This window comes from Periophthalmus magnuspinnatus, chromosome 24 (genome assembly GCF_009829125.3).
Source record: "Periophthalmus magnuspinnatus isolate fPerMag1 chromosome 24, fPerMag1.2.pri, whole genome shotgun sequence".
Taxonomy (NCBI): Eukaryota; Metazoa; Chordata; class Actinopteri; order Gobiiformes; family Gobiidae; genus Periophthalmus; species Periophthalmus magnuspinnatus.
Window position 1 is genome coordinate 24,773,302 of NC_047149.1, and position 23,483 is coordinate 24,796,784.

Sequence of the window (23,483 nt, forward strand, 5' to 3'; positions counted from 1 at the left end):
CCGCTGTCTGTGCGCTTCCGTTACGCCGCTTCCGTTACGTCGCTTCCGTTACGTCGCTTCCGTTATGTCGCTTCCGTTACGTCGCTTCCGTTACGTCGCTTCCGTTATGTCGCTTCCGTTACGTCGCTTCCGTTACGTCGCCTAGCACGTCGTGACGGCTGTTGACTAATGAGATAAACGTGTAAAATGGACATTGAAATAATCACAGTTTTATTTTTAATTCTTTATTATTTCATAGAAGAAGAGTCAAGTTGTCGCCGCCGGAGCCGTTTATTCCTGTTTAGACTGAACGACGTAAGGAATTAATCTTTCTCTTTGAACATCAACCGACAAATAGAACGTTTGAGGTGATTTTTTTTTTTTTCCACAGTTGTCGTGAGTATTACATAACTTTAAGAAAATATACCTCATTTCTCCCGTAGAAGAAGACGTCAGGCGCAGTGCATGATGGGATACGGCAGTGCGCAAAGTCTGCTCGGGTGCGCGCAGCCGATCTCCATGGGAACGTAGGGCACATTTGTCGGCCGTATTCGTCGGGTGCGTGAAAAAGTAAAAGATTGAATTATTTTTTCACTATCAATACGGTAAATGGGCACACGCATTCATATACCATTGTACACAGGGGTTAAGTGTCTTGCTCAAGGACACACTGACAGCATTCATCTCCATCTTGCCTCAGAACGAGAAGTTTGCAGTTAGCCTTGTCACGATAACACATTTTGAAACAGGATATATTGTTGCAAAGATGTACCGCAGTAAATTATATTATTGAAACTAATTTACGCCAGTGACACAATAATAATAATGTAAGATAATCCCAGTCTCCGCCCATCGCTCACCCTCTCTGCCGCTGAAACTCTCATCCACGCAATTCATCACATCCAGAATCGATTACTGCAATAGCCCTCAACAGAGGACAGAACATTCAGAACTCCGCTGCCCGGCTCCGCACCCACACCCACGTCACTCCTGTCCTCCACGAGCTCCACTGGCTTCCCGTCCCTCAGCGCATCCACTTCAAAATCCTTCTCCTCACGTTCAAAGCTCCACAACCTGGCCCCTCCTCACCTCACAGACCTGCTCCACCTCCACACTCCTCCATCTCGCCTCCTCCAGCTCCAAACCTCCCGTCCCTGCCCTGTAGGATCAAGCTCCGAACCCAAAGGGGACAGAGCCGTCTCCGTCGCTGCCCCCACCCTCTGGAACTCACTGCCCAAACCCCTCCGTGACCTCTGACCTCCCCACCTTCAAAAAAGAACTCTTATGTTGTAAATTTTGTGATATTTTACTCTTGTGTGTATTGTGAAGCGACTTTGAGTGTCTTGAAAAGCGCTGTATAAATAAAATGTATTATTATTGTTATTAAAAACATTTAAATAGACTGAGCTGCAACAAATACGCAACAGAATGAACCAATAATAAGCCGTAGAACTTACATTTTCAACCCTCTACAGCTCAAAAATAACCCAAATCTGTCCACTTTTACAAACAAACTGCGCACACAATAAAAACTGACGCCAAAATATCCTGTTCCATTTTCATACGCTGAACGATAAGTGGATATAGTGATTATAATGACGGTCGTAGTTGCAGGGTCGACTCCTGACAGGCCGTTTCTGTGCAGACGTTGCATGCTCTGACTCTGTCTAGGTGGATTTCCTCCATCAACCCAAAACATGTGCAATAAGTAAAGGTAGTCCAGACTCAGCCGAGCATAAGATCTGGACTGCAGCTGCCCCACGCTCCCGTCGGGCCGTCGAAACCTGTGTGTCATGACTCTTTGTGCTTTTGTATGTAATTATTAATGATGGGAAGAATACTTTGAAAATGTATTTAGTTACAGAAGAATCAAAAGCAGCTTTATTTTTGGTTCACTGTTTGTTCTGCGCTTCATATCACGTATTAGAGAAGTTAAACTCTCACCCGCCGCACCATAAAAGCTGGGTTTTGTCATTTTCTCACTGATTCTGTGCAGTTTGGAGCCTGAATTTTGTGTTCAAATACTGCCATGATGTCGTAACGTCTGGAGGATTAAAGATACAGACTCAGAGTAAGGTTTAACAGAGTTTATTACAAACATGAGGATGTGAATGCTGCTTGGAGGAGCGGCTCGTAGGAAGCTGGGTCGGAGGCGGAGGTGTTCGAACCAGTTGTAGGTAGATGGGTCGGAGGCTGAGGTGCTCGAATCGTAGCAGGCTGGATTGGAGACTGAGGTGTTCAAAACGGTTGTAGGAAGCTGGGTCGGAGGCGGGGGTGTTTGAATCGGTCGGGGGCGGAGGTGCTCAAACCGGTCGTACGTAGATGGGTCGGAGTCTGATGTGCTTGAATCGGTCGTAGGAAGTAGGGTCGGAACCTGAGGTGTTCGAACTGGTCGTAGAAAGCTGGTTCGGAGGCTGAGGTGCTCGAATCAGTTGTAGGTAGCTCGGTCAGAGGTTGAGGTGTTTGAAACGGTCGTAGGAAGCTGGGTCAGAGGGTGAGGTCCAAGGTGCGTCCAGGAAACAGGATCATGAAGGATTCGCTGACGATCTGGCAGTGTGCGGAGGATCCTTGGTCATTTCGTACTCCAGAGGTGGAGGCTCGATCGCTGATTGGCTGCAGGTGTGTGGAGCAGGTGGCGCCAGATTCTCCTCCTAGCTCCAGGAAAACAGCACAGAAACACAGACAAACTGGGATCTTGACACATGAATTCCTTTGGTTTTAGAAAAGTAAGTGTAATCTGAATACTGCCAAATGAAAAAGTAAACAGTTACTTAAAATGTGTATTCAGTTACTTCATTTTACGTTTTCCGCTGTGACTTTGTCTACGAGTGGTCGAAACACGATTACAGGTTCTGTTTTCTTAAAGCTGAAGTAGTCGATGTTTATTTTTTTCTCTTAAATCAGTCCTTTCTGGTCAGGTTAGCGATGTCAATATCTGTAAATCAAAATCTTGTAGCTGATGACGCACTGGGACATTCGGAGCTTTAGCCCATTTTTTTTTTCTTGTTGTAAATAATTCATTCTCGAAACATTTACGAGGAAGGATTGAGTATCTTCCAGCCGCGGATACGGAGACAAATTTCATTTTGTATCTCCATAAATTGTATTGTCAAAGCAGAATTTTAGGACGAATATTAGATGAGTAGATGCTTTTTTCATCTCATTAGAAATTCAGGTTTTGACCTTGAGGAAAGAAGTCGCCTGATTTGTCTGTTGTTAATGTTCAGATCTTGATTTACAAACAAAACGGCGAAATAAAAACCCCAGGATCAGCTAGCACGTTAGCTAAGTCCATTTATATTTACAGTCTACAGCTGATCGGGTGTCCAGGGGTGGTCCTCGCTGCGCCCCCTGCGTTCTTCTTCTTCTTCTTCTCTAACCCTTTTGTTCCGTTTGTGCTTCTTACAGAGAAACAGGACACTGACAAGAGTGACCTGTGCGCCGCTGTAGCGCTCCCTGAAATAACCAAACGCAGCCTGACCCCACACTGCCCCGAACACCTGCAGCCGTGGACAAAAGCGTCACTGTTAGCCACATATTTTTTAAGTTTTTAATATACGATTGTGACATAATACAGTTTTATATCACACAAAATGTTATATTATTTCCCTCTCAAAAACAGACCTGGAGTTGTGTTTTGTTTCATTCACACATGTTTGATTAACACTTTAGTATTAGTCTGTAACATCTCCAAACCTCAAAACGTTCTGTTCCACCTTGTGATGTCATGAAGTGGTAGTTTTCAACACCTTTAACAGCTCCTTTTATCTTTAGTTCAGTAGAGATTGACATTTCCAGAAGCTGAAATTATCCAAATGAATCAAGAAATGAAGGTGTGTGGAGTTTAAAAACACAGTGGAGCACTTCCTGTATCGCCACATGATGACATCACAAGGTGGAACAGAGTGTTTTCAGTTTGAGAGAAGAACTCAGCCTAAATATGCAGGGTTTGTGTGTAAAACATGTGAGAATGAAACAAAACACAACTCCAGGTCTGTTTGAGATGAGGAAACAACATCAAAGATCAAGATAAAAAAAACCTAACCTTTAATACGACATTGACCAAAAAAAAACTATTCTCATTTACAAAGAAGTTCAGGTAAGTTAAAACAAATATATCTTTTTGTTGGTTTAGTTCAGCCATTCTTAAAATCTGCTGCACTGTTGCCTCTGTCTCTGTATATCCCAGAGGTTCCCCACTATGAAGGCAAAGCAAGTTCATTTGTACAGCAGAATTGGTACATGAAGTCATTGAAAGTGCTTTACAGAATAAGAAATACATTAAACATCAAATAAAACATTAAATAAACCCCTTTCAGTCACAGATAAACAGAAACGTTTGAGTCTGGATTTAAACATTGTAAAAGTCGAGGTGTTTAGTCCTGGTTTAGTTCTGGTTAGTCCTGCTTTAGCCCCAGTTTAGCCCCGGTTTAGTCCTGGTTTAGTCCTGGTTTAGCCCTGGTTTAGTCCTGGTTTAGCCCTGGTTTAGCCCCGGTTTAGTCCTGGTTTAGTCCTGCTTTAGTCCTGCTTTAGTCCTGCTTTAGTCCTGCTTTAGTCCTGCTTTAGTCCTGCTTTAGTCCTGGTTTAGTCCTGGTTTAGTCCTGGTTTAGTGCTCGTACTTCCTGGTTCTTGTCCAGACCTGAGCTGCAGACTTCTGCAGTGTCTTAATGATTCACATCTATTCAATAGTTTTACAGACTGAGGCCCAGAGGCGACATGATGCAAAACTTGATTTGGACTTTTTCTTGAAGGAAAACTTGTGCACACTTAGCTCTGTGTTTGGTGTCCAAATGCACACATAGATCTTTCTCTTTCACAACTGACCCCGACTCATAACACAAAACACACAGGTTTTTCTTCTTGACCCACAAACTTGTATTCACCTTTCTTGAAACTGACTTCCACGCTGACAATTTTCCTCTTCCTGAACATTTCGGGATCATTATTTGCACATATTTCTCAGTTCCACTCGTTGGGAAAATCTCATTAGTTTATGTTCGATGCAAACATTAAAGAAACAGAGACTTAATTTAAAGTAACAGTCACGCCTTTTAATTTACCTTCTCGTGGGCCACATAAAATTATGTGGCGGGCTACATTTGGCCCCGGGGCCTTGAGTTTGACACACGTGCTAACTTAACCCACCTCGCCTCCAGTGTCTCTGTACAAATAGTGTATAAATGTGTGAGTAAAAGAGCTTTGAGTGACTTGAAGATGGAAAAAGCTCTATACAAAAATGTGACCGTGACCATTTCCCTTTAAATCAGACTCACATTATGCTTAATTTGTACAAAATGATTATGAACTAAAATAACTGAAAGAGCACACTTTGACCCCGGAGTGACTATAATTTCCACCCAGTAGCCTAACTGGAAATGGCATAATTGGATTGCACATTAGCCGGGTCTATTTGTTATGGATTAGCGTGTCAGATGTGTTTCAGAGCCAACCACATCGGCTTTATGTCGAGCATCTTCTCTTTTCTCACTCTGTTTCAAACTATGGACAGTTAATGGTTTTATCAGGCTTCTATACATTCACACGCCCAACCACCGATAAACGATCTAGCAAATCTTTCAGTAGTGGCACCGATGTTTGGACTGGATTTAGTCCTGGTTTGGAGCTTGTTTTTAGTCCTTTTCCCACCTGACTTTGTCCTGGTTTACACCTTGTTTTTAGTAAATTTTTTGTCCATTTACCCCCTGATTTAGTCCTGGTTTACACCTTGTTTTTAGTTAATTTTCCCCCGGACCTAGTCCTTGTTTAGACCTTGTTTTTAGTCCATTTTTAGTCCATTTTCCCCCTGACTTAGTCCTGGTTTAGACCTTGTTTTTAGTCCATTTTCTTCTTGACTTAGTCCTTGTTTAGACCTTGTTTTTAGTCCATTTCCCCCCCGACTTAGTCCTGGTTTAGACCTTGTTTTTAGTCCATTTCCTTCTTGACTTAGTCCTGGTTTAGACCTTGTTTTTAGTCCATTTCCCCCCTGACTTAGTCCTGGTTTAGACCTTGTTTTTAGTCCATTTCTCCCCTGACTTAGTCCTGGTTTAGACCTTGTTTTTAGTCCATTTCCCTCCTGACTTAGTCCTGGTTTAGACCTTGTTTTAGTCCATTTTCCCCCTGACTTAGTCCTGGTTTAGACCTTGTTTTTAGACCTTGTTTTAGACCTTGTTTTAGACCTTGTTTTCAGTCCTGTTTTAGACCTGGTTTTCAGTCCTGTTTTAGTCCACATTCAGCCTGACCCTTTGATCTTACATGAATTTCCCAATGTTCAGATTCTCTTCTAACTCATGTTGTCTATTTGCATGAGGACAAAAACACAACTCGCCCTCTAATTAGTCCACATCTCGTGCACTTCCTCTCCTCTCACTCTTGTTTCGGTCCTTTTCTTTTTGAAGCTCAACCACCTGTCATTGCGTGGGCCGTCCTGAGTCCTGCGTCCTGCGCTGTTGTTCTCTCTGACGCACGGAGGCGCTCGCTCACTCCTCGATCCATTTCTCCGCATTGCTTCGTAACATTTGAGTCCAAGCCGTCTCTCTCTCTCTCTCTCCTTCCCTCCCTCCCTCTCTCCTTCTCTCCCTCCTCTTCTGTCAGTCAGTAGTGCTCTGCTCCGGCTGCTGCGCTCGTGTTCTCTCTCCGTGCGAACACTCACTGCGGGCATGACACACTGGCACTGCGCGTGAGGGGGGGCTCTCCTACGGTCCTGCAGCGTCGCTTTCTTTCGTAACGGCGGCTCACAACACAGAAGACGGAGAGGAAGAAGCCCCCGTACGGATTTAGACGCGAGTGGAGTGACTGTTCCGTGAAGCCGTTGTGCGCAAAAAAAGACTTGATCCTTGATCCGTCAATGGCAGGGGCACAGCCTGGAGTCCACGCGCTGCAGCTCAAACCGGTGTCCGTGCCCGAGTGTCTAAAGCGGGGCAACAAATTCATGAAATGGGACGATGTAAGTAACAGCCTTCCACGTTTTTGTGCTTTTTTTAAACCCCGCTCTGTTCCGTGTTTTTCGGTGCGTTACACAAGCTGTGGGCACCGCGCTTGTGCTTCAGTCATTGGTCGGTTTTACGCGTTCTGGTTATAGCGCATTGACAACAGCACAGCCACGATACTCCATGTGCTTTGTTTATACTCCCCGTGCGTCCCTGTGTGCGTGTGTGTGTGTGTGTGTGCGCGCGCTCATCCTCATTAATTCCAATTGAATATTTGAACCAATTTACCCCTGGTGCATTCGCCAATTAACCAACGATTTATTTGCATGTCTTGGCTCAGCGTGAGGGAAAAGACAGACAGAGAGGTGTGTTCTTTTCTTTTTTTTCTTTTTTTTTTTTTTTTTTGTTGTCTCCTCCTCTACAGAAATGGATTAATATTGATTTCCCTCCAAAATGGCCTTTAACTGTGAGGTGTGTGACCGCAGTCCCCGCGCGCGTTTGCGGTGATGACATCCTTGACACGCGCCGCTGGACTCCTGTTGCTCTCTGGAGTTGATTGGATCTTCAGGGCTGTTACTGTAATACTGACATCTATAGACTCCTGTTAATCATTTAGCGACAGGTTTTGGGCTAAAGATGCACCGATCTGGCTTTTTTTCCTGCTCCGATACCGTTTTCGATACCGTGCACAGACTCAAAACTGGATTTATTTCCTTTAAACTAAAACAAAAATGAGACTAAACTGGTCCAGATGTGTTATGTAGCTGTTGTTTTTCAAGTAAATACAGAGCGGGTTAGTATGAAAGTTTCTAGACAAACTATGGACAGGTGATAGTGTTTTTAGGCGCACAGAAATGCAGACGTCTAATCACAATATCGACTCAAACGATGTGTTGAAACTGATAACCGATCGAGGAGATTTTTCAATGTCGGCGCTGATGTTTGGACCCGATTCAGTCCTGGTTTAGACCTTGGTTTTAGTCAATTTCATACCTGAATTCTTGCTGGTTTAGAACTTGTTTTTAGTCAGTTTTTAGTCCATTTCCCCCTGATTTAATCCTGGTTTAGACCTTGTTTTTAGTCCATTTCCCCCCGACTTAGTCCTAGTTTAGTGCTTGTTTTTAGTCCATTTCCGCCTTGACTTCGTGTTGGTTTAGACCTTGTTTTTAGTCAGTTTTTAGTCCATTTCCCCCCTGACTTAGTCCTAGTTTAGTGCTTGTTTTTAGTCCATTTCCGCCCTGACTTTGTGTTGGTTTAGACCTTGTTTTTAGTCCATTTCCGCCCTGACTTCGTGTTGGTTTAGACCTTGTTTTTAGCCCATTTCCTCCCTGACTTAGTCCTGGTTTAGTCCATATTAAGTCTGACCCTGTGCGTCTCTATGAATTTCACAATGTGCTGATTTTCTTTTAACTCTTGTTGTCTTTTTGTATCAGGATAAAAATGCAAGTCACAATCTAATTATAATTATTCAAACAAACAGCTTTCAGTGTAATACAACACAGGAAGATCTAGATATAGTCCAGTTTGGACCTGGTTTAGTCCTGGTTTGGACCTGATTCAGTCCTGGTTTAGTCCTGGTTTAGTCCTGGTTTAGTCCTGGTTTAGTCCTGGTTTAGTCCTGGTTTAGTCCTGGTTTGGACCTGATTCAGTCCTGGTTTAGTCCTGGTTTAGTCCTGGTTTAGTCCTGGTTTAGTCCTGGTTTGGACCTGATTCAGTCCTGGTTTAGTCCTGGTTTAGTCCTGGTTTAGTCCTGGTTTGGACCTGATTCAGTCCTGATGTAGTCCTGGTTTAGTCCTGGTTTAGTCCTGGTTTGGACCTGATTCAGTCCTGATTCAGTCCTGGTTTAGTCCTGGTTTGGACCTGATTCAGTCCTGATGTAGTCCTGGTGTAGTCCTGGTTTAGTCCTGGTGTAGACCTGTTTTAATCCTGGTTTAGACCTGGTTTAGACCTGTTTTAGTCCTTGTTGGAACCTGTTTCAGTCTTAGTTTAGACTTCGTTTAGTTCTGGTTTGGACCTGGTTTAGTCCTGGTTTGGTCCAGGTATGAGCCTTTTTGTAGCATGTTTGTCTTTGATCAAAATTGAATATACAAATACTACAATACTACAAATACACTACATTTCTTAAAACTCCTCTCATCTTGTAACATCAGAATCATGACTGTCCAAATCCAAGTCCAAGTCCAGGTCTACGTCTTGGTCTTGGTCTAGGTCTGGGTCCAAGTCCAAGTCTACATCTACCAAAGTCACACTCTGACCATAAATATTGAACAAAAAAATATCCGATTCCTCTGTAAATCCATAGACAGAGGCTTTGTTTACATGCACACTGTAAATCACATTATGATCATATTTTTGGAGTTTTAAGCCAAGAAAAATGTCACGGAAAACAGCGAAACCGGCTCATTTCTCTCTGATCTCCGTCTCTCTCATCACTCACATCAGATTTCAGTGTGATCTATAAAACACTCTCCAAAACAATGGCTCTTTATGGAGACGACGGCGAGAGAAGGAGCCGGAATATAAACCCTGGACGTCACAAATATCTACTGAATGTTGAGATACGTCTAATGATTATTTTAATTCTGATTCATCTGCTGATTCGAGCGACCGGTTTGTTGTTTGGATGATGAACTGGGCCTGAATATTTGATTTTTAGTGGATGTTCTGAGGGTGAAGCTCATGTCTCTGGAGGTCGGTGTTGTATTTACAGACGCAATAGTGGTTCATTAAAAACTAATCTCTCAAACTAAAATGTTTTTGAGTCATTTTGGTGATACGGCTGTGTCTGAGTCACAAAACACATTTCTTCACATGTTTACAGGTCAGAAAATGATGAATCCATTAATAAATTAACTGGTTGATACTTAGTGCAGTGAATCAGGATTTATTTTAGACGAACAAATGACACGAAGTCACTGACGACTTAAAGAGTAAGACCTGAGGCAGGCCTGGTTTAGACCTGGTTTAGTCCTGGTTTAGACCTGGTTTAGTCCTGGTTTAGACCTGGTTTAGTCCTGGTTTAGACCTGGTTTAGTCCTGGTTTAGTCCTGGTTTAGTTCTGGTGGAGACCTGGTTTAGTCCTGATGTAGACCTAGTTTAGACCTGATGTAGACCTAGTTTAGACCTGGTTTAGACCTGGTTTAGTCCTGGTTTAGTCCCGGTTTAGTCCCGGTTTAGACCTGGTTTAGACCTGGTTTAGACCTGGTTTAGACCTGGTTTAGACCTGGTTTAGTCCTGGTTTAGTCCCGGTTTAGACCTGGTTTAGACCTGGTTTAGACCTGGTTTAGTCCTGGTTTAGTCTTACTGAAGTCAGTCTAACCGTAGTTACTAAAGAAGAGAAATACCATCTTTAAACATAAATAAAATAAATAATAATAATAAATTCTATAAATATAATCTCTAGACCTTCTCTCAGACAGTGTCTGTATTTACAAACTCTACATTTAATTATTATCATATTTATGGAGTTTTAAGATTATTAAACACTATAATAATCACATATCGTTCAGCTCATGGAGATGGAACAATCATTTTTAGGTCAAAATTCAAATATTTGGTTATTTATTTTTCAATATAATGACATTTGAGCTACAGAAAGTTGAATTATGAACTTCTACGACTCATTCCAGATACAAACTAATGAATTCACTGCTGTGTTTTACCTTTTTTTTTACTCATTGCAGTTCATGTTTTGTTCTTTTTTTTTTTTTTTTTTTTACCAGTATTGTACATTCAGAACATTTTTGGTGGATAATTCCCCTTCATGGTTATACATCACAACGTATCGCGCTTCTAAATGTGTTACCGTGACACCGTACAGCGCAATCAACAGAGAAACTCGCCTCTCGCGCCCCCTTGTGGACGCACGACATGCCAATAATATTTAATTTAGCGAATTCTTGTCTTCTGGTCTAGTCACGAATAAAGACGAACAGTTTCAACATTTGTGCGTTCACCTTTTGAATATTTCACGGCAAACTACGACGGAATTAATATGGAAGAATCGGGTGTTGCGCCCCCTTGTGGGAGTGCGACATCATGACATTCTAGCGTCTGAAACTGACCCGTACGCTTCTTTTTCGCCGTACTCTTCTCATCAAAGTGTTCAGTCCCACTTTGTTTCCCCATACCTGTCCCGGACCACCTTGTTCTCTTCTGATAATGGCTTGTTATGATCGTCTGTTCTGTCCTGCCAGGTTTATGTAAGTGGCATTTGGAGCGACCGTTTTGTGACATAATCGTTTTCTCGCAGAGGCCCGCGGAGCTGCAGGTGATTCACGGGGAGAGCAGACGACATTAGGCCATATTAGCCGGTTTGTGTGAGTGGATCAGGGTGTGAATTTGGACCGTGCAGATGGCGGAGAAATTATGCACAAGCAGTAAACAGCTCCCTGTCAATCAACGTTTTTTTGGATTTCGTTTCAAAAAATGTGGAGCGTCTCGAGTCTGGTGAGTTGGCGGAGTACGACTGTAGATGGTAGAGCGGTTACTATAAAGCAAGAAAGTCTCTGGTTCGATTCCCCGGGGCTACTGTGAGATCTGTGTGTTTGGATTTGCACGTTTTCTTCCTGTGTCTAAACCACATGTGTCAAACTCAAGGCCCGCGAGCCAAATGTGGCCCGCAACATCATTTTCTGTGGCCCTCGACAGAATAAATTAAAAAGTATGACGCTCTTAACATGTTATTTTATCAAGAGATACATCGTTACACAGCTATATTTTTACATCTATGTGAATGAATGTGCAATATTTTTAAGTTGAATAAGTAATAAATACAGAAACAGTTAATTAAAAAGTTAAAACAGTACTTACGTTAATTTTACATCTGGCCCTTTGACCACAGCCATTTTGCTGATGTGGCCCTCGGTTAAAATGAGTTTGACACCCCTGGTCTAAACCATACATTGTTTATTTAAATGGACATAGCTAACCCGCTAGCCGCCGCGTTCCAAACAGGAAGTGAGCATGGACGCGCTTCCTGCTCCATCGACTCTGGCTCCAATTCACTTTTTACTGAAAAACTGTGTCCTCTCTCTGTCTCTGCTGCTTCAGACTCGTTATTTTGGTCTTAAATGTTCGTATTAACCCTCTACATGGTCCTGGTGTTCATTTTTTTGAGTTATTTTGAGTTTGTTTTTTAAGTTTATTTATTTATTTTTGAGGTATTTTGAGTTTTTTTCTCTTATTTTGAGATTTTAGTTATTTTTATTATATATGTATATATGTGTGTGTGTGTGTGTGTTATTTTGAGGTGTTTTTGTTTTTTTTAGTTATTTTGAGTTTTTTTTATTTGATTTTTTTTTTTTTTTTTTTTTGAGTTTTTTTTTTTTTTTTCGCTCTACATGATCCTGGGGTTTTTATTTCGCTGTTGTGTCTGTAAATCAAGATATGAACATTAAAAACAGACAAATCAGGCGTTTTCTTTCCCCGAGGTCACTCCCGTCAGCGTTAGCAACAGGTTTGATTGACAGCGTTGCTAAGCTACTGTACTTGAGTAGAATTTTTAGGCATCTGTACTTTTTTTTTTTTTTTACTTCACTACATTTGAGAGCAGTATCTGTACTTTCTACTCCACTACATTTTTGAACAGGACTGAAAAGCAAAAAGTACTTTTCATACGATTTCAGGGGTTATTTTTACCATGTTCCTGGAAACATCCTGACTAAAATTTTCGTGTTCAAGCTTCAGGTTTGAACAAAAGAAAAATAAACACACAAAATTCATAAGAAAAATTAAGAAACTGGTTTGTATTGTTACTGTTTGATCAAAATAAGTATCAATTTTAATCAATATTTCTACATTTACGCTTAAACAAATGAACAACACTTGTACTTTTTACTCTTAACTTAACGTTTTACCTCTGCACTTTTACTTCAGTAACAAAATCGAGTACTTCATCCACCTCTGACTGTAGATATGTACTTCTTTTTTCTCCAGAGACCATATTTCCCACAAACTTTGAAGACATTTTGAGCTAGTTTTTCAACGCAATCGATATAAACCTTTTAAACGCAAACTCAACAAACTCCTCACTTCTGTCGGACGTGTTGTTCCTTTTGTCTGGAACAGAAAGGCGACCTCGCTCACTATAACAGTTCATGTTTTTAGCGATAAAAAACATCTGTTATTGAATAAAGACAAGATGGATAAGTTTAATGTCGTACTGTGCAACGTTTTAGGTGAATTGGAGGCAAACAGGTGCTGTATTCTCCACCAGAAAAGTTACACAGGGCAACTTTTATCTATACTGGGAAGTGTTGTTTTTTGTTGTGTTGCACGAAGAACAGGTTTTAATTGTTGGTTACAGCAAAAAGGGTTAAAGGGCAAAGTTTTATGCTCGTCAAACAGTGAGGGTTAAACATTCTGTAGATAAGAAACAGTGTGATTGAATCAAAAAGTCAAACCGTGTGATCGTGTCAGAGTTCTATACAGTGGTCCCTCGTTTATTGTGGGGTTTTCGTTCTAAAAATAACCCCCAGTAAGTGAAATCCAAGAAGTATCAGCTTTATTTTTTACATTATTCTCTGTTTTTGTCTGTAAAACTCCTCACCACACACTTTATACACTTTTCTCACACAGGCGTTAACATTTTCTCACATTTCTCTCTCGTTTAAACTCTCTCAAAGTTCAAACCTTCGTAGGCGTCTTTGTCGGTGCAGAACGTTTCATCGACATTGTGGGTTTTGTCGGGGAGAAAACAAATTGCAAACGTACAGCACTTCAGAGTCACACTGAGATCCAACGTTTATGTAAATTTGTGTGAACACATTCTGTACTGGACAGGAGACACGGCACGGAGGAGACTGATGGACAATGGTCTACAGTCCAACAGCCAATCAGGACGCACGACATGTAAAACTGCACAAAAAAGTCCGCGAAACAGCGAGACCGCGAAAGGTGAACCGCGATATAGTGAGAGACAACTGTAATACCCAGAGTGGAGGTCACACATTAATCAAAAATGACCAGAACATAGTTGGAAAACTTGGAAAACAGAATTTTACACCTTTGTAAGAAAATAAGCAGTGTTACATTTGTATATCATCCACAAGATCCAACAAAACCTGAATTACGTTGCTGCGATTTCTGTGTTTCATGTCTTTTCTGGATTGTCTTAGACCAGGAGTGTCCAAACTATGGCCCGGGGACCAATTTTTGTTGTCCCTCGGTGACTCCTGCTGAACTGGCCCAAATGCACTTTTTACTGAAGACCCAAGGTAGCACTTTTTTACTGAACATTAAGTAATTCAAGTAATTCTACCACTATAAACTCAGTAACATTAAATCATGATTCAGATCTAAAATGTACGTTCCCAGCCTGATTAAAGGTACGGCAAATCTTCAAATCTGTCTAAAAGCACAGATCTGACCCCGAGTCTTTGTCCCTCTACTACAAATATGTTTAAATATGTGGCCCTCTGTGAAAGTTTGGACACCCCTGGACACCCCTGGACACCCTTGGACACCCCTGGACACCCGTTATCAACCCACAGGACGCAGTTGGTAAAGCTTTTATCCTCTGGCCCAGAAAGTTGGTGGTTCAAATCCCGCTCTCGACATAGATAAAACATCACTGGTCGAGCGCTCAGATCCGCTGACCTACAAGTTGTCTGTGCGATTCCCGCTCCCACAGATGAACGCCGCTGTTGTGTCCTTTAAGCATGTCGTTTTTTAACTTTACGCGCGCTCTTATTTTTACTTATTCAGTGTTTTTTTTAGGTTCTGAGTTTTCTGAGCTGCGTTCACTGACAATGGCAATAAAAAGTCCTTCTCTGATTGAGCAAGACACTTAACTCATCTCACCCTCAGTGTCGTACATTGGTTTGTGATTGGCTCAAAAAAAAGCTAACGGTCACTTAATTAAAATCAGAAAACATAAAATAAACAACCTATTAAAATTCTAATTAATTAAAATAAAAGGAATACTTCAGTTTGTGGTGTTGTTCTAACTTATTATTCCTCAAAATTAGCATTAGCGTTAGCATTGAGACACAAACAGCTAACAGTGAGGTTGCCAAGCGCTATCCTTCTCAGACGCTATTCAACAAACCTTAAATTTTCCTTCCCTTTATCCAGCTCTGGGATGTACTAGGGCCTTCCAGACTTCCACCTCCCCAGACGCTTCCCCGCAAATGTTCCCCTTTTGCTCCTTTCACTTTCCATCCCTCCTTTATCCCGGCGTAGGTAGATGTAGGTCATCACTCGGGACAGCATGAGGGTCTGTTTCCACTGGCGTCATGTTTTGTGTTTTGTTGCGTGTGGGCGTATCTCCAGACCGACCAGGCCTTTCCTGAAAAACACCTCGGCGAATACGCGCTGATGTACTGTTACTGTACCAGCATGGAAACAACCGCCGAGCACGAGAAAATAGGCGCTAACGTTATGTATTTATTTATATACGAAATCCAGTGAGCTGAAATAGATCTAAACATGCACACGCTTCAAAAAAATCATCAAATTACCGTGGAGGTTTGGGTAATTGTGTCTGCACAGGACTGAATTATAACCTCCCTCATCAAAAATACAGTTAATTAGTTCTGTGTGCAATAGCGTCCATCAATCTCACTGTTAGCGTCACTACTTCCTGTCCAGTTTTTTCTCTACAGGTTTTTACGCTAAAATGAATAAATATGTAAAGATCAGGGCAGTGGACACAGAGCTACAGGTGAATAAAATGAATGTGTTTGTGAATGTGTGAGTGTTTAGAAAGAGGCATGTTTGTGTCTCGATGCTAATGCTAATGCTAAGGCAGGGGTGTCACGTCAACAAAATGGTCGCTCTCAAAGAGTCAGATGTAACTAACTGTAAAATAAATGTCACTAAATGTAACTAAATTTAATGTAAAAACTTTTGAATCTTGTTAATTAACCGTTTCTATATTTACTACTTATTCAAGTTACAAATATTACACATATGGATTTGCATAGATATGAAAAAATGGCTGTTTAACTTTGTATCTAATGATAATCTGACATTTTAAGACAGTCATACCTTTGAATTTACTTTGTCGCGGGCCACATAAAATGCCGTGGCGGGCCGCATTTGGCCCACGAGCCTTGAGTTTTTACACAATGCACAATGCAAAATATTCTACGGATACAATAATTGGGTAGTCTTTATTTTAATTAAGTTGAATTTGAATAGGTGTTTTTTTTGTTTTTTTTACGATTTTAATAAAAGTGACCGTTAGCTTTTTGTTAACGCTAATGCTAATTAGGAGGCATAATAAATATTATTTAATTTTAATTTTATTTTTATATTTTTGCAAATTTAACAAAAGTGACCGTAAGACACAGTGAGCTAGCTAGCGTGCTTCTGTGTCTCAATGTTGACGCTAATGCTAATTCTGTGGTATAATAAATATTAAAACAACACCACAAACTGAAATATTCTACAGATACAATAATCAGGTAGATTCTATTTTAATTATTTAGAATTTTAATAGTTTTTGGGGTTTTTTGTTATGTTTTTACGATTTTAATAAAAGTGACTGTAAGCTTTGAAGCACAGTGAGCTAACTAGCATGCTACTGTGCACACAAGTTGCTGCAAGGTCTATTGCTACAAAGCATTTCTAAAATAAACACACACAGTCATTTATTTTCAACTATTTATTTTATTTTTATTTCAAATTTTGTCCCGAACAAGACGTCAAATTATAGACATTGTTCGTTTTCAGATTTTAGAATGTGACGGAGGGCGAGAGACAGTTTTCTCTTTTGATTACACTGAATGTTTACACCTGTACCATACATTTTATACACAAACTATATGTTGCAGGGAAAATACTATGAGTAATACTGCATTTGTGAAGCCTGGTGCTGTTGAAATACAAAAAAAAAACAAAAAACAGGTTTATTCTGTGTCCCAGTCAGGTTTATTCTCTCTCCCCTTCAGTCTCCTCCCGAACATCTGAACTCTGAGTATTTAAACTAGAAAAACAAGCAAACAAACATAACAGATAATGAACTTTTACACCTGAAAACAGATAAAACAACAGAGGAGGATGAGACGGAGCTTTCACACGTGTTCAAATCTGCGCTGGGCCTCTGTATTTACACAAAAACATGATTTATTATCTGTATTAATTTGTAAAGGGACAGCACATATTAATAAACAATTAAAAACGTGGCTGATTTCCGTCTTCAGTGTCTCGGCAGCTTGATGTTAAACAGTTTCTACAGAGAGAGAACGGCAACGATAACACAAACACAGCAGCAAACGACGCACTGTCTGTACACACAAATACAGAACAGCTCATTTGAAGTTAGTTAAAAGTTAAACCAGCGACACTTCGATATAAAAATGTAGTTTTGTTAAACACAGAGACGTATTTGACCCTCGAACAGACGCCGTTTTTAAAGCTTTTGAAAATGAGCAGCAGTGTGTTCCACGTCTGAGCCGCTCGATAAGCAAAAGAAGAGCCGTCCAAAATCGCTTTTCCCCAAACGGCGCAGAGCGGTCACCTCCAAAACCCGCTCTTGTTACGAGATGGAGCCAGATTGTTGAAAACTGTGTGCCAAAACTAAATCTGCGTATTACAGTGCAGAATGTGTTCAGACAAATTTACATAAACGTTGGATCGCAGTGTGACTCTGAAGTGCTGTACGTTTGCAATTTGTTTTCTCCCCGACAAAACCCACAATGTCGATGAAACGTTCTGCACCGACAAAGACGCCTACGAAGGTTTGAACTTTGTGTTTAAACGAGAGAGAAATGTGAGAAAATGTTAACGCCTGTGTGAGAAAAGTGTATAAAGTGTGTGGTGAGGGGTTTTACAGACAAAAACAGAGAGAATAACTGTACAAAATAAAGCTGATACATTTTGTCTATTGCACAGTGAGACACAGCCACCAATTGTGCAAGTTCTTCAACTATGAGAGACAGAATGAGAAAAAAAATCCAGAAAATTATATCTTATTTTTAAAGAATTTATTTGCAAATTATGGTGGAAAATAAGTATTTGGTCAATAACAAAAGTTCATGTCGATGCTTTGTTATATGACCTTTGTTGGCAATGACAGAGGTCAAACGTTTTCTCTAAGTCTCCAGAGGTTTTCACTGTTGCTGTAGTTTGGTCCTTTCCTCCTGCAGGACTAAAACTGGACTGAACCAGGACTAAAACTGGACTTAAACTGGACTAAAGCAGGACTTAAACTGGACTAAAGCAGGACTAAAACTGGACTTAAACTGGACTAAAGCAGGACTAAAACTGGACTAAAGCAGGACTAAAACTGGACTAAAGCAGGACTAAAACTGGACTAAAGCAGGACTTAAACTGGACTAAAGCAGGACTAAATCAAGACTAGACCAGGACTAAAGCAGGACTAAAACTGGACTGAACCAGGACTAAAACTGGACTTAAACTGGACTAAAGCAGGACTAAAACTGGACTAAAGCAGGACTAAAACTGGACTAAAGCAGGACTTAAACTGGACTAAAGCAGGACTTAAACTGGACTAAAGCAGGACTAAAACTGGACTAAAGCAGGACTAAATCAAGACTAGACCAGGACTAAAGCAGGACTAAAACTGGACTTAAACTGGACTAAAGCCTTTTCACAGATCCAACCTGTAACTTTAACATAGATTGTAAACATCTTGTCTTCATGGAGTTACAGACGTTTAATGCCATACTGTGGATTTCTCAGTGTTGGTGTGGATAATGTGCCTATAATGGATTACCCCAAAAACACCAGCTACAGTCATTACATTTTTCTTGTTCATTCTTCAGTGTTTGAAAAATACACAACTTACACAACTTGAAATATTCAGTGCATAATAACAGAGCACATAAATGAAGTACAACAGTAAACAATACATTGGTTATGAATTTTTATTTTTTTTAATCAAAATACATTTTAACACATTTTAAAGGAAACGTTCTTTCCATCAAAATGGCTGTAAATGCACATGTTTGTCAAATTGGGTCTAATAAGAAGTGAACGCCCTCCTCACTCTGGAGAAGAAGCGTGACAGGGTGGACTTGGGGCGGTTGTGGAAGGCTGTCAGAGCGTTATTGAGATGGGTCACAGTGGCTGCTTCAAAAGCTGAGGTGTCTGGTGCTTGAGCGGCCCTCAGGAGGGCGCCAGCGGAGCCATACTCTGCTTTAAGATGTTTGGCTGCTTTTTTGCCAATTTTCTGCATGTCTTTGAAGCTGAGGTCTCCATCAACAATGAGATGGTCCTTGATCTTTTTGTGCTGACTGACAGCCATTAGCATATGGTCATGACGACTGGGGCATCTAGCCATTTTAAAGACTTTTTTGACACATGCGTGTGTCAGGGTCAAGGACAGTCCATGTCCACAGGGTGGTGGAGCTGCATCGTTGGTCTCTGTTATGGTTGTTAAAACAGTGGCCAGTTCAGTTTTTTCTTTGTGCAGGACATCTTCAGCTGGACTCACTTCCCCGTTGTCCTCTGACTCAGGTGTGGTTTCACATGAGGCTGGTGTGGTGCTGGTCTGAGGTTCTATGGCCTGAGCCTGATGAAGGCTGCAGACCTCAGGCTCTTCTTCTTGGTGAGTGGTGGCTGGATTTGTTTCACACCAGTCTATGATGCCATCGCTTTCTCGTATGACTCCAATGAAGGCCAACTGGGACAGGACTTCCACAGGCAGCACCCGTAGGTTCACCGATGCAGGTTGGACCTCCTCCTGGGGCTCTGCATTTTCGTTGTTCTGTGATATTGGGTCCTGGGTAATCTCAGAGGACTGTTGTTCAGTTACTCCAGGTGAATGTTCCAGTTCATTTTCTTGTGGAAATTCAGATACAAATTCCTGAGGCTCTGGGGACGTTTCAGCATTTTCCAGTGACAACTCCTCTAGTTTGGACAAGTCACCGTGGGAAACTTCTGAGCCACATTCTCCTGTAATCTCCAGTAAGTCACTGTGGGCTGTTCCTGGTGTATCATCCTCAATTGTTTCAGGTGCTCCTTCCTCGGGCGGCGCCACGTCCTCGGGCGCGTCAGGTGCCATGTGGGGCTCTGAGGTTTTGTCTATCTGTCCCTCAAGTGTGGTGGCCTCGCTAACCTCAGGTCGGTGGACTGGGGTTGCTTCAGATGTCAACTCTCTACTATCTGAAGGTGCTTCAGGTTCACACCACTGGACTATGCCATGGTTGATCTGAATCACGCCCATTGTTTCCAACATCGGAAGGACATCTGGCTGCAGCAGGTGGAGGTGCAGTGTTTTAGATTGTTCTTCTGTACTCCTCGCCTCCTCGCTAAGTGCTTCAGACAGTTGCAGGTCCACTGTTGAGGATTGTATCTCCTCGTCAGATTGGTTCCCTTGAGGAATTGAACAAGCATCTTCTGTTACTTGGTCCAGACACACGTTACTCTCTGTACTACACAGATTTGGGGAAACTGGAGCGGTGTTTTCCTGGGTACCATCCCGCTGCACTTTTTGGGGAGTTGGCTGTGGCTCGTTCAAAATGTATTTATAACCAAAAGAATTGAGCATTTTGACGGCAGCACCTGTTTTTGCCTCCTTCTTGGACTCACCTCTTCCCATCACAGTTTTATCTGCTACAGTCAGCTGGACGTGATAGATCGGAGGCTCGCGCTCAGTTTCCACTTCCACTACACTGTACTTTGGGGGCTTTCCACGCCACTTTGCTACCAGCATATCCAGGCACTGCACTGGGTTTTCTTTTGAGTTGAACGTGGGTAGTTCTCGCCAGCAGAAACCAGGAGGGCGTTTACCTTTTTTCCTGAACCTGCTGTAACTATTCTGCTCCTCGGGTGGAGGAGGTAGTTCGAGCAGGTCCTTTAGAATGCGTTGTGCTGCCAGCTTTTTTGCAAACGCTTTCGTCGGTGCTTCTGCTTCAGCAGAGAATTCTCCAACAGTTACACGAAAGGTGAAGATTCCATCATGGATGGGACCTTCTTTCTTCACCTCTTTAAAATTTACTTGCATGCAGTGTTTGCATGCTAGTTCATAGACTTGATTAACTTCATGTTTGTAGTTAATATCTATCTTTTTCTGTAAGGGCATCGTATTCCCTCTGTAGCTTTCCATTTTAGTGGTTTAGTGGCTCTGCTAAAAAATGTGTTGTGTCTCTGCAGAAGATCTGGATAAATGACCTACAGACCGTGCTCACACTTACACAGGAGGGTGTGATTTGAGATGTGACATCATAAAGAATGGAATGGCGTTGTCATGGAGACCGTCGATGGGTTTGACATATGGAAATCCTGGACCGTTGCCATAGCAATAAACACATTCAAAACAAAATCCAAAATTGCTGCTACCTTCTCCTTCTCTGAACTCCTTTGATAGACCATTGTAGAATGGACATTCATCAGAACTTTTTTTCTTTCCTTTTTTTAAACACGTCACAATATTTCACATCAAATTTGAGGGATAAACCCTCAAATGACTTCAACATCAGTGTACTGTGTTCTGTAACCCCAGCGAGGGGCCCCGTATAACAGACCTGCCCCGTATAACAGACCTGCAGTGATCCACGGGGTCAGAGATTTTAACTCTAGAGCAGACACAAGCACAACAGGTCTTCTTTAAAGCCCCACTGTGCAACATTTCTGGTGGTCATGTCACCTGCTTGTGTCCATGGAGATAAGTTCTATCCATGCGTTGGCACAGAAGCTGTATGTGCATATTGTTATTGTCTTTTTATTGAGTTAAATTATACACAGTGAGACAATGACCTTTTGTGGTCTCGCTGTTTCGCAGATTTTTTGTACATTTTTACCTGCTTTTTTACAGCGTCTGAACGTGCACTGTGTCGTGCGTCCTGATTGGCTGTTGGACTGTAGACCATTGTGTCATGCGTCCTGATTGGCTGTTGGACTGTAGACCATTGTGTCGTGCGTCCTGATTGGCTGTTGGACTGTAGACCATTGTGTCCTGCGTCCTGATTGGCTGTTGGACTGTAGACCATTGTGTCGTGCGTCCTGATTGGCTGTTGGACTGTAGACCATTGTGTCCTGCGTCCTGATTGGCTGTTGGACTGTAGACCATTGTGTTCTGCGTCCTGATTGGCTGTTGGACTGTAGACCATTGTCCATCAGTCTCCTCCGTGCCGTGTCTCCTGTCCAGTACAGAATGTGTTCAGACAAATTCACATAAACGTTGGATCTCAGTGTGACTCTGAAGTGCTGTACGTTTGCAATTTGTTTTCTCCCCGACAAAACCCACAATGTCGATGAAACGTTCTGCACCGACAAAGACGCCTACGAAGGTTTGAACTTTGAGAGAGTTTAAACGAGAGAGAAATGTGAGAAAATGTTAACGCCTGTGTGAGAAAAGTGTATAAAGTGTGTGGTGAGGGGTTTTACAGACAAAAACATAGAGAATAATGTACAAAATAAAGCTGACACTTCGTGGATTTCACCTGTCGCCGGTTATTTTGCCGCTGTGTGACGTAATTAAGTCTTTTTCCAGAACAGACCTTTCAATTTTCATTACTTTTTTTTCAATATTCCAGCCCGTTTTGCGTCAGAATAAACTCTTTCTCTAGACACGTTGAGGTTCCACGTGTCTCGCTGTCGCCGTTACTTCCAAACTCGCCGTCGCTTTCGTCCCCCGTCGTCTCCTCGTGACTCGGGGACAGCTGTGGTATCACATTTTGTTTACACTGAGACGTAAGAGCTGCAGAGACGGCCTGAGCTGGAGACGTGCCGCAGTTTCAACATTCGAGGAGTTTGAACAGTTTTCGTGATGCGTCGTCGCCGTCGTCAGCGCGTTTTTAGCACGGCGGCGTCGAAACCTCTGAAGAAGAGCGGAGTAAGAATAGAAAATGTAACACCGGGTTTGTACGACTGGGATCAACGCAAAATCCCCGTTTCTTCAGCAAGTAAAAGTACAAATACAGAGGTAGAAAGTTACTCAAGTAAAGGTAAAAGTATCACATGAAAACATCAACTGTTTTGTGATCACATTTTATTTATTGGAGTTTTGAAATCATCTGCAGTTTTACAAGTTACATTTTAATTAAATTTTTCTCCTTTTTAAGCCCCACACCTCCTGTTTTCCCTGAGATCACGTTTTAATGGGCGTTTACAACAAAGAAAAAAATAAATAAAACATTTAAATTAAAAAATTAAATTAGACAATAAGGATAAAAATACATATAAAAATAATAATAATAATAATAATAATAATATATACAAAATCTTGCTTTACAGATGTAGGGATTATATATTTTTTTAAAAGTAAAATAATAATAAAAAAAAAAAGTTACTGCATTTTCTACATTATAAATTGTGGTTTTTTTCATAGTTTGTCCGGGGATGCGACTTATACTCAGATACAACTTATATGTGAAATAGATGTTTTTTTTCTTCATTATTACTTATACTCCAGTGCGACTTATACTCTGGAAAATACAGTACTTAACTAAAAGTATTTAAAAGTATTTCACATGTGTTAATTTAAAGTGTAAATGTTGTGATATTGACTCAAAATGGGACGTATTTTGGTCACAGTAACAAAATGAATCAATGAATTTTGTGTATTTATTTTTGTTTTAACTAAAGGTAAAAAGTAAAAACTATAAGTATTTCACCCAAGCGTTGTTAATTTGTAATATAAATGCAGTGATATTGATTCAAAGCAAG

The 23,483-nt window shown here is 41.3% G+C and overlaps 1 protein-coding gene across 1 annotated transcript in view; it reads left to right on the forward strand.

Annotated features, from left to right (window-relative positions):
- Positions 1-6,622: 6,622 nt before the first annotated feature.
- LOC117393057 (1-phosphatidylinositol 4,5-bisphosphate phosphodiesterase beta-1) overlaps positions 6,623-23,483 on the forward strand; it is a 328,875-nt gene continuing 312,014 nt past the window's right edge. The window contains exon 1 of the mRNA XM_033991233.2: positions 6,623-6,922. Coding sequence (XP_033847124.1) covers positions 6,824-6,922 — 99 coding nt within the window. The 5' untranslated portion in view covers positions 6,623-6,823. The remainder of the gene's footprint in view (positions 6,923-23,483) is intronic.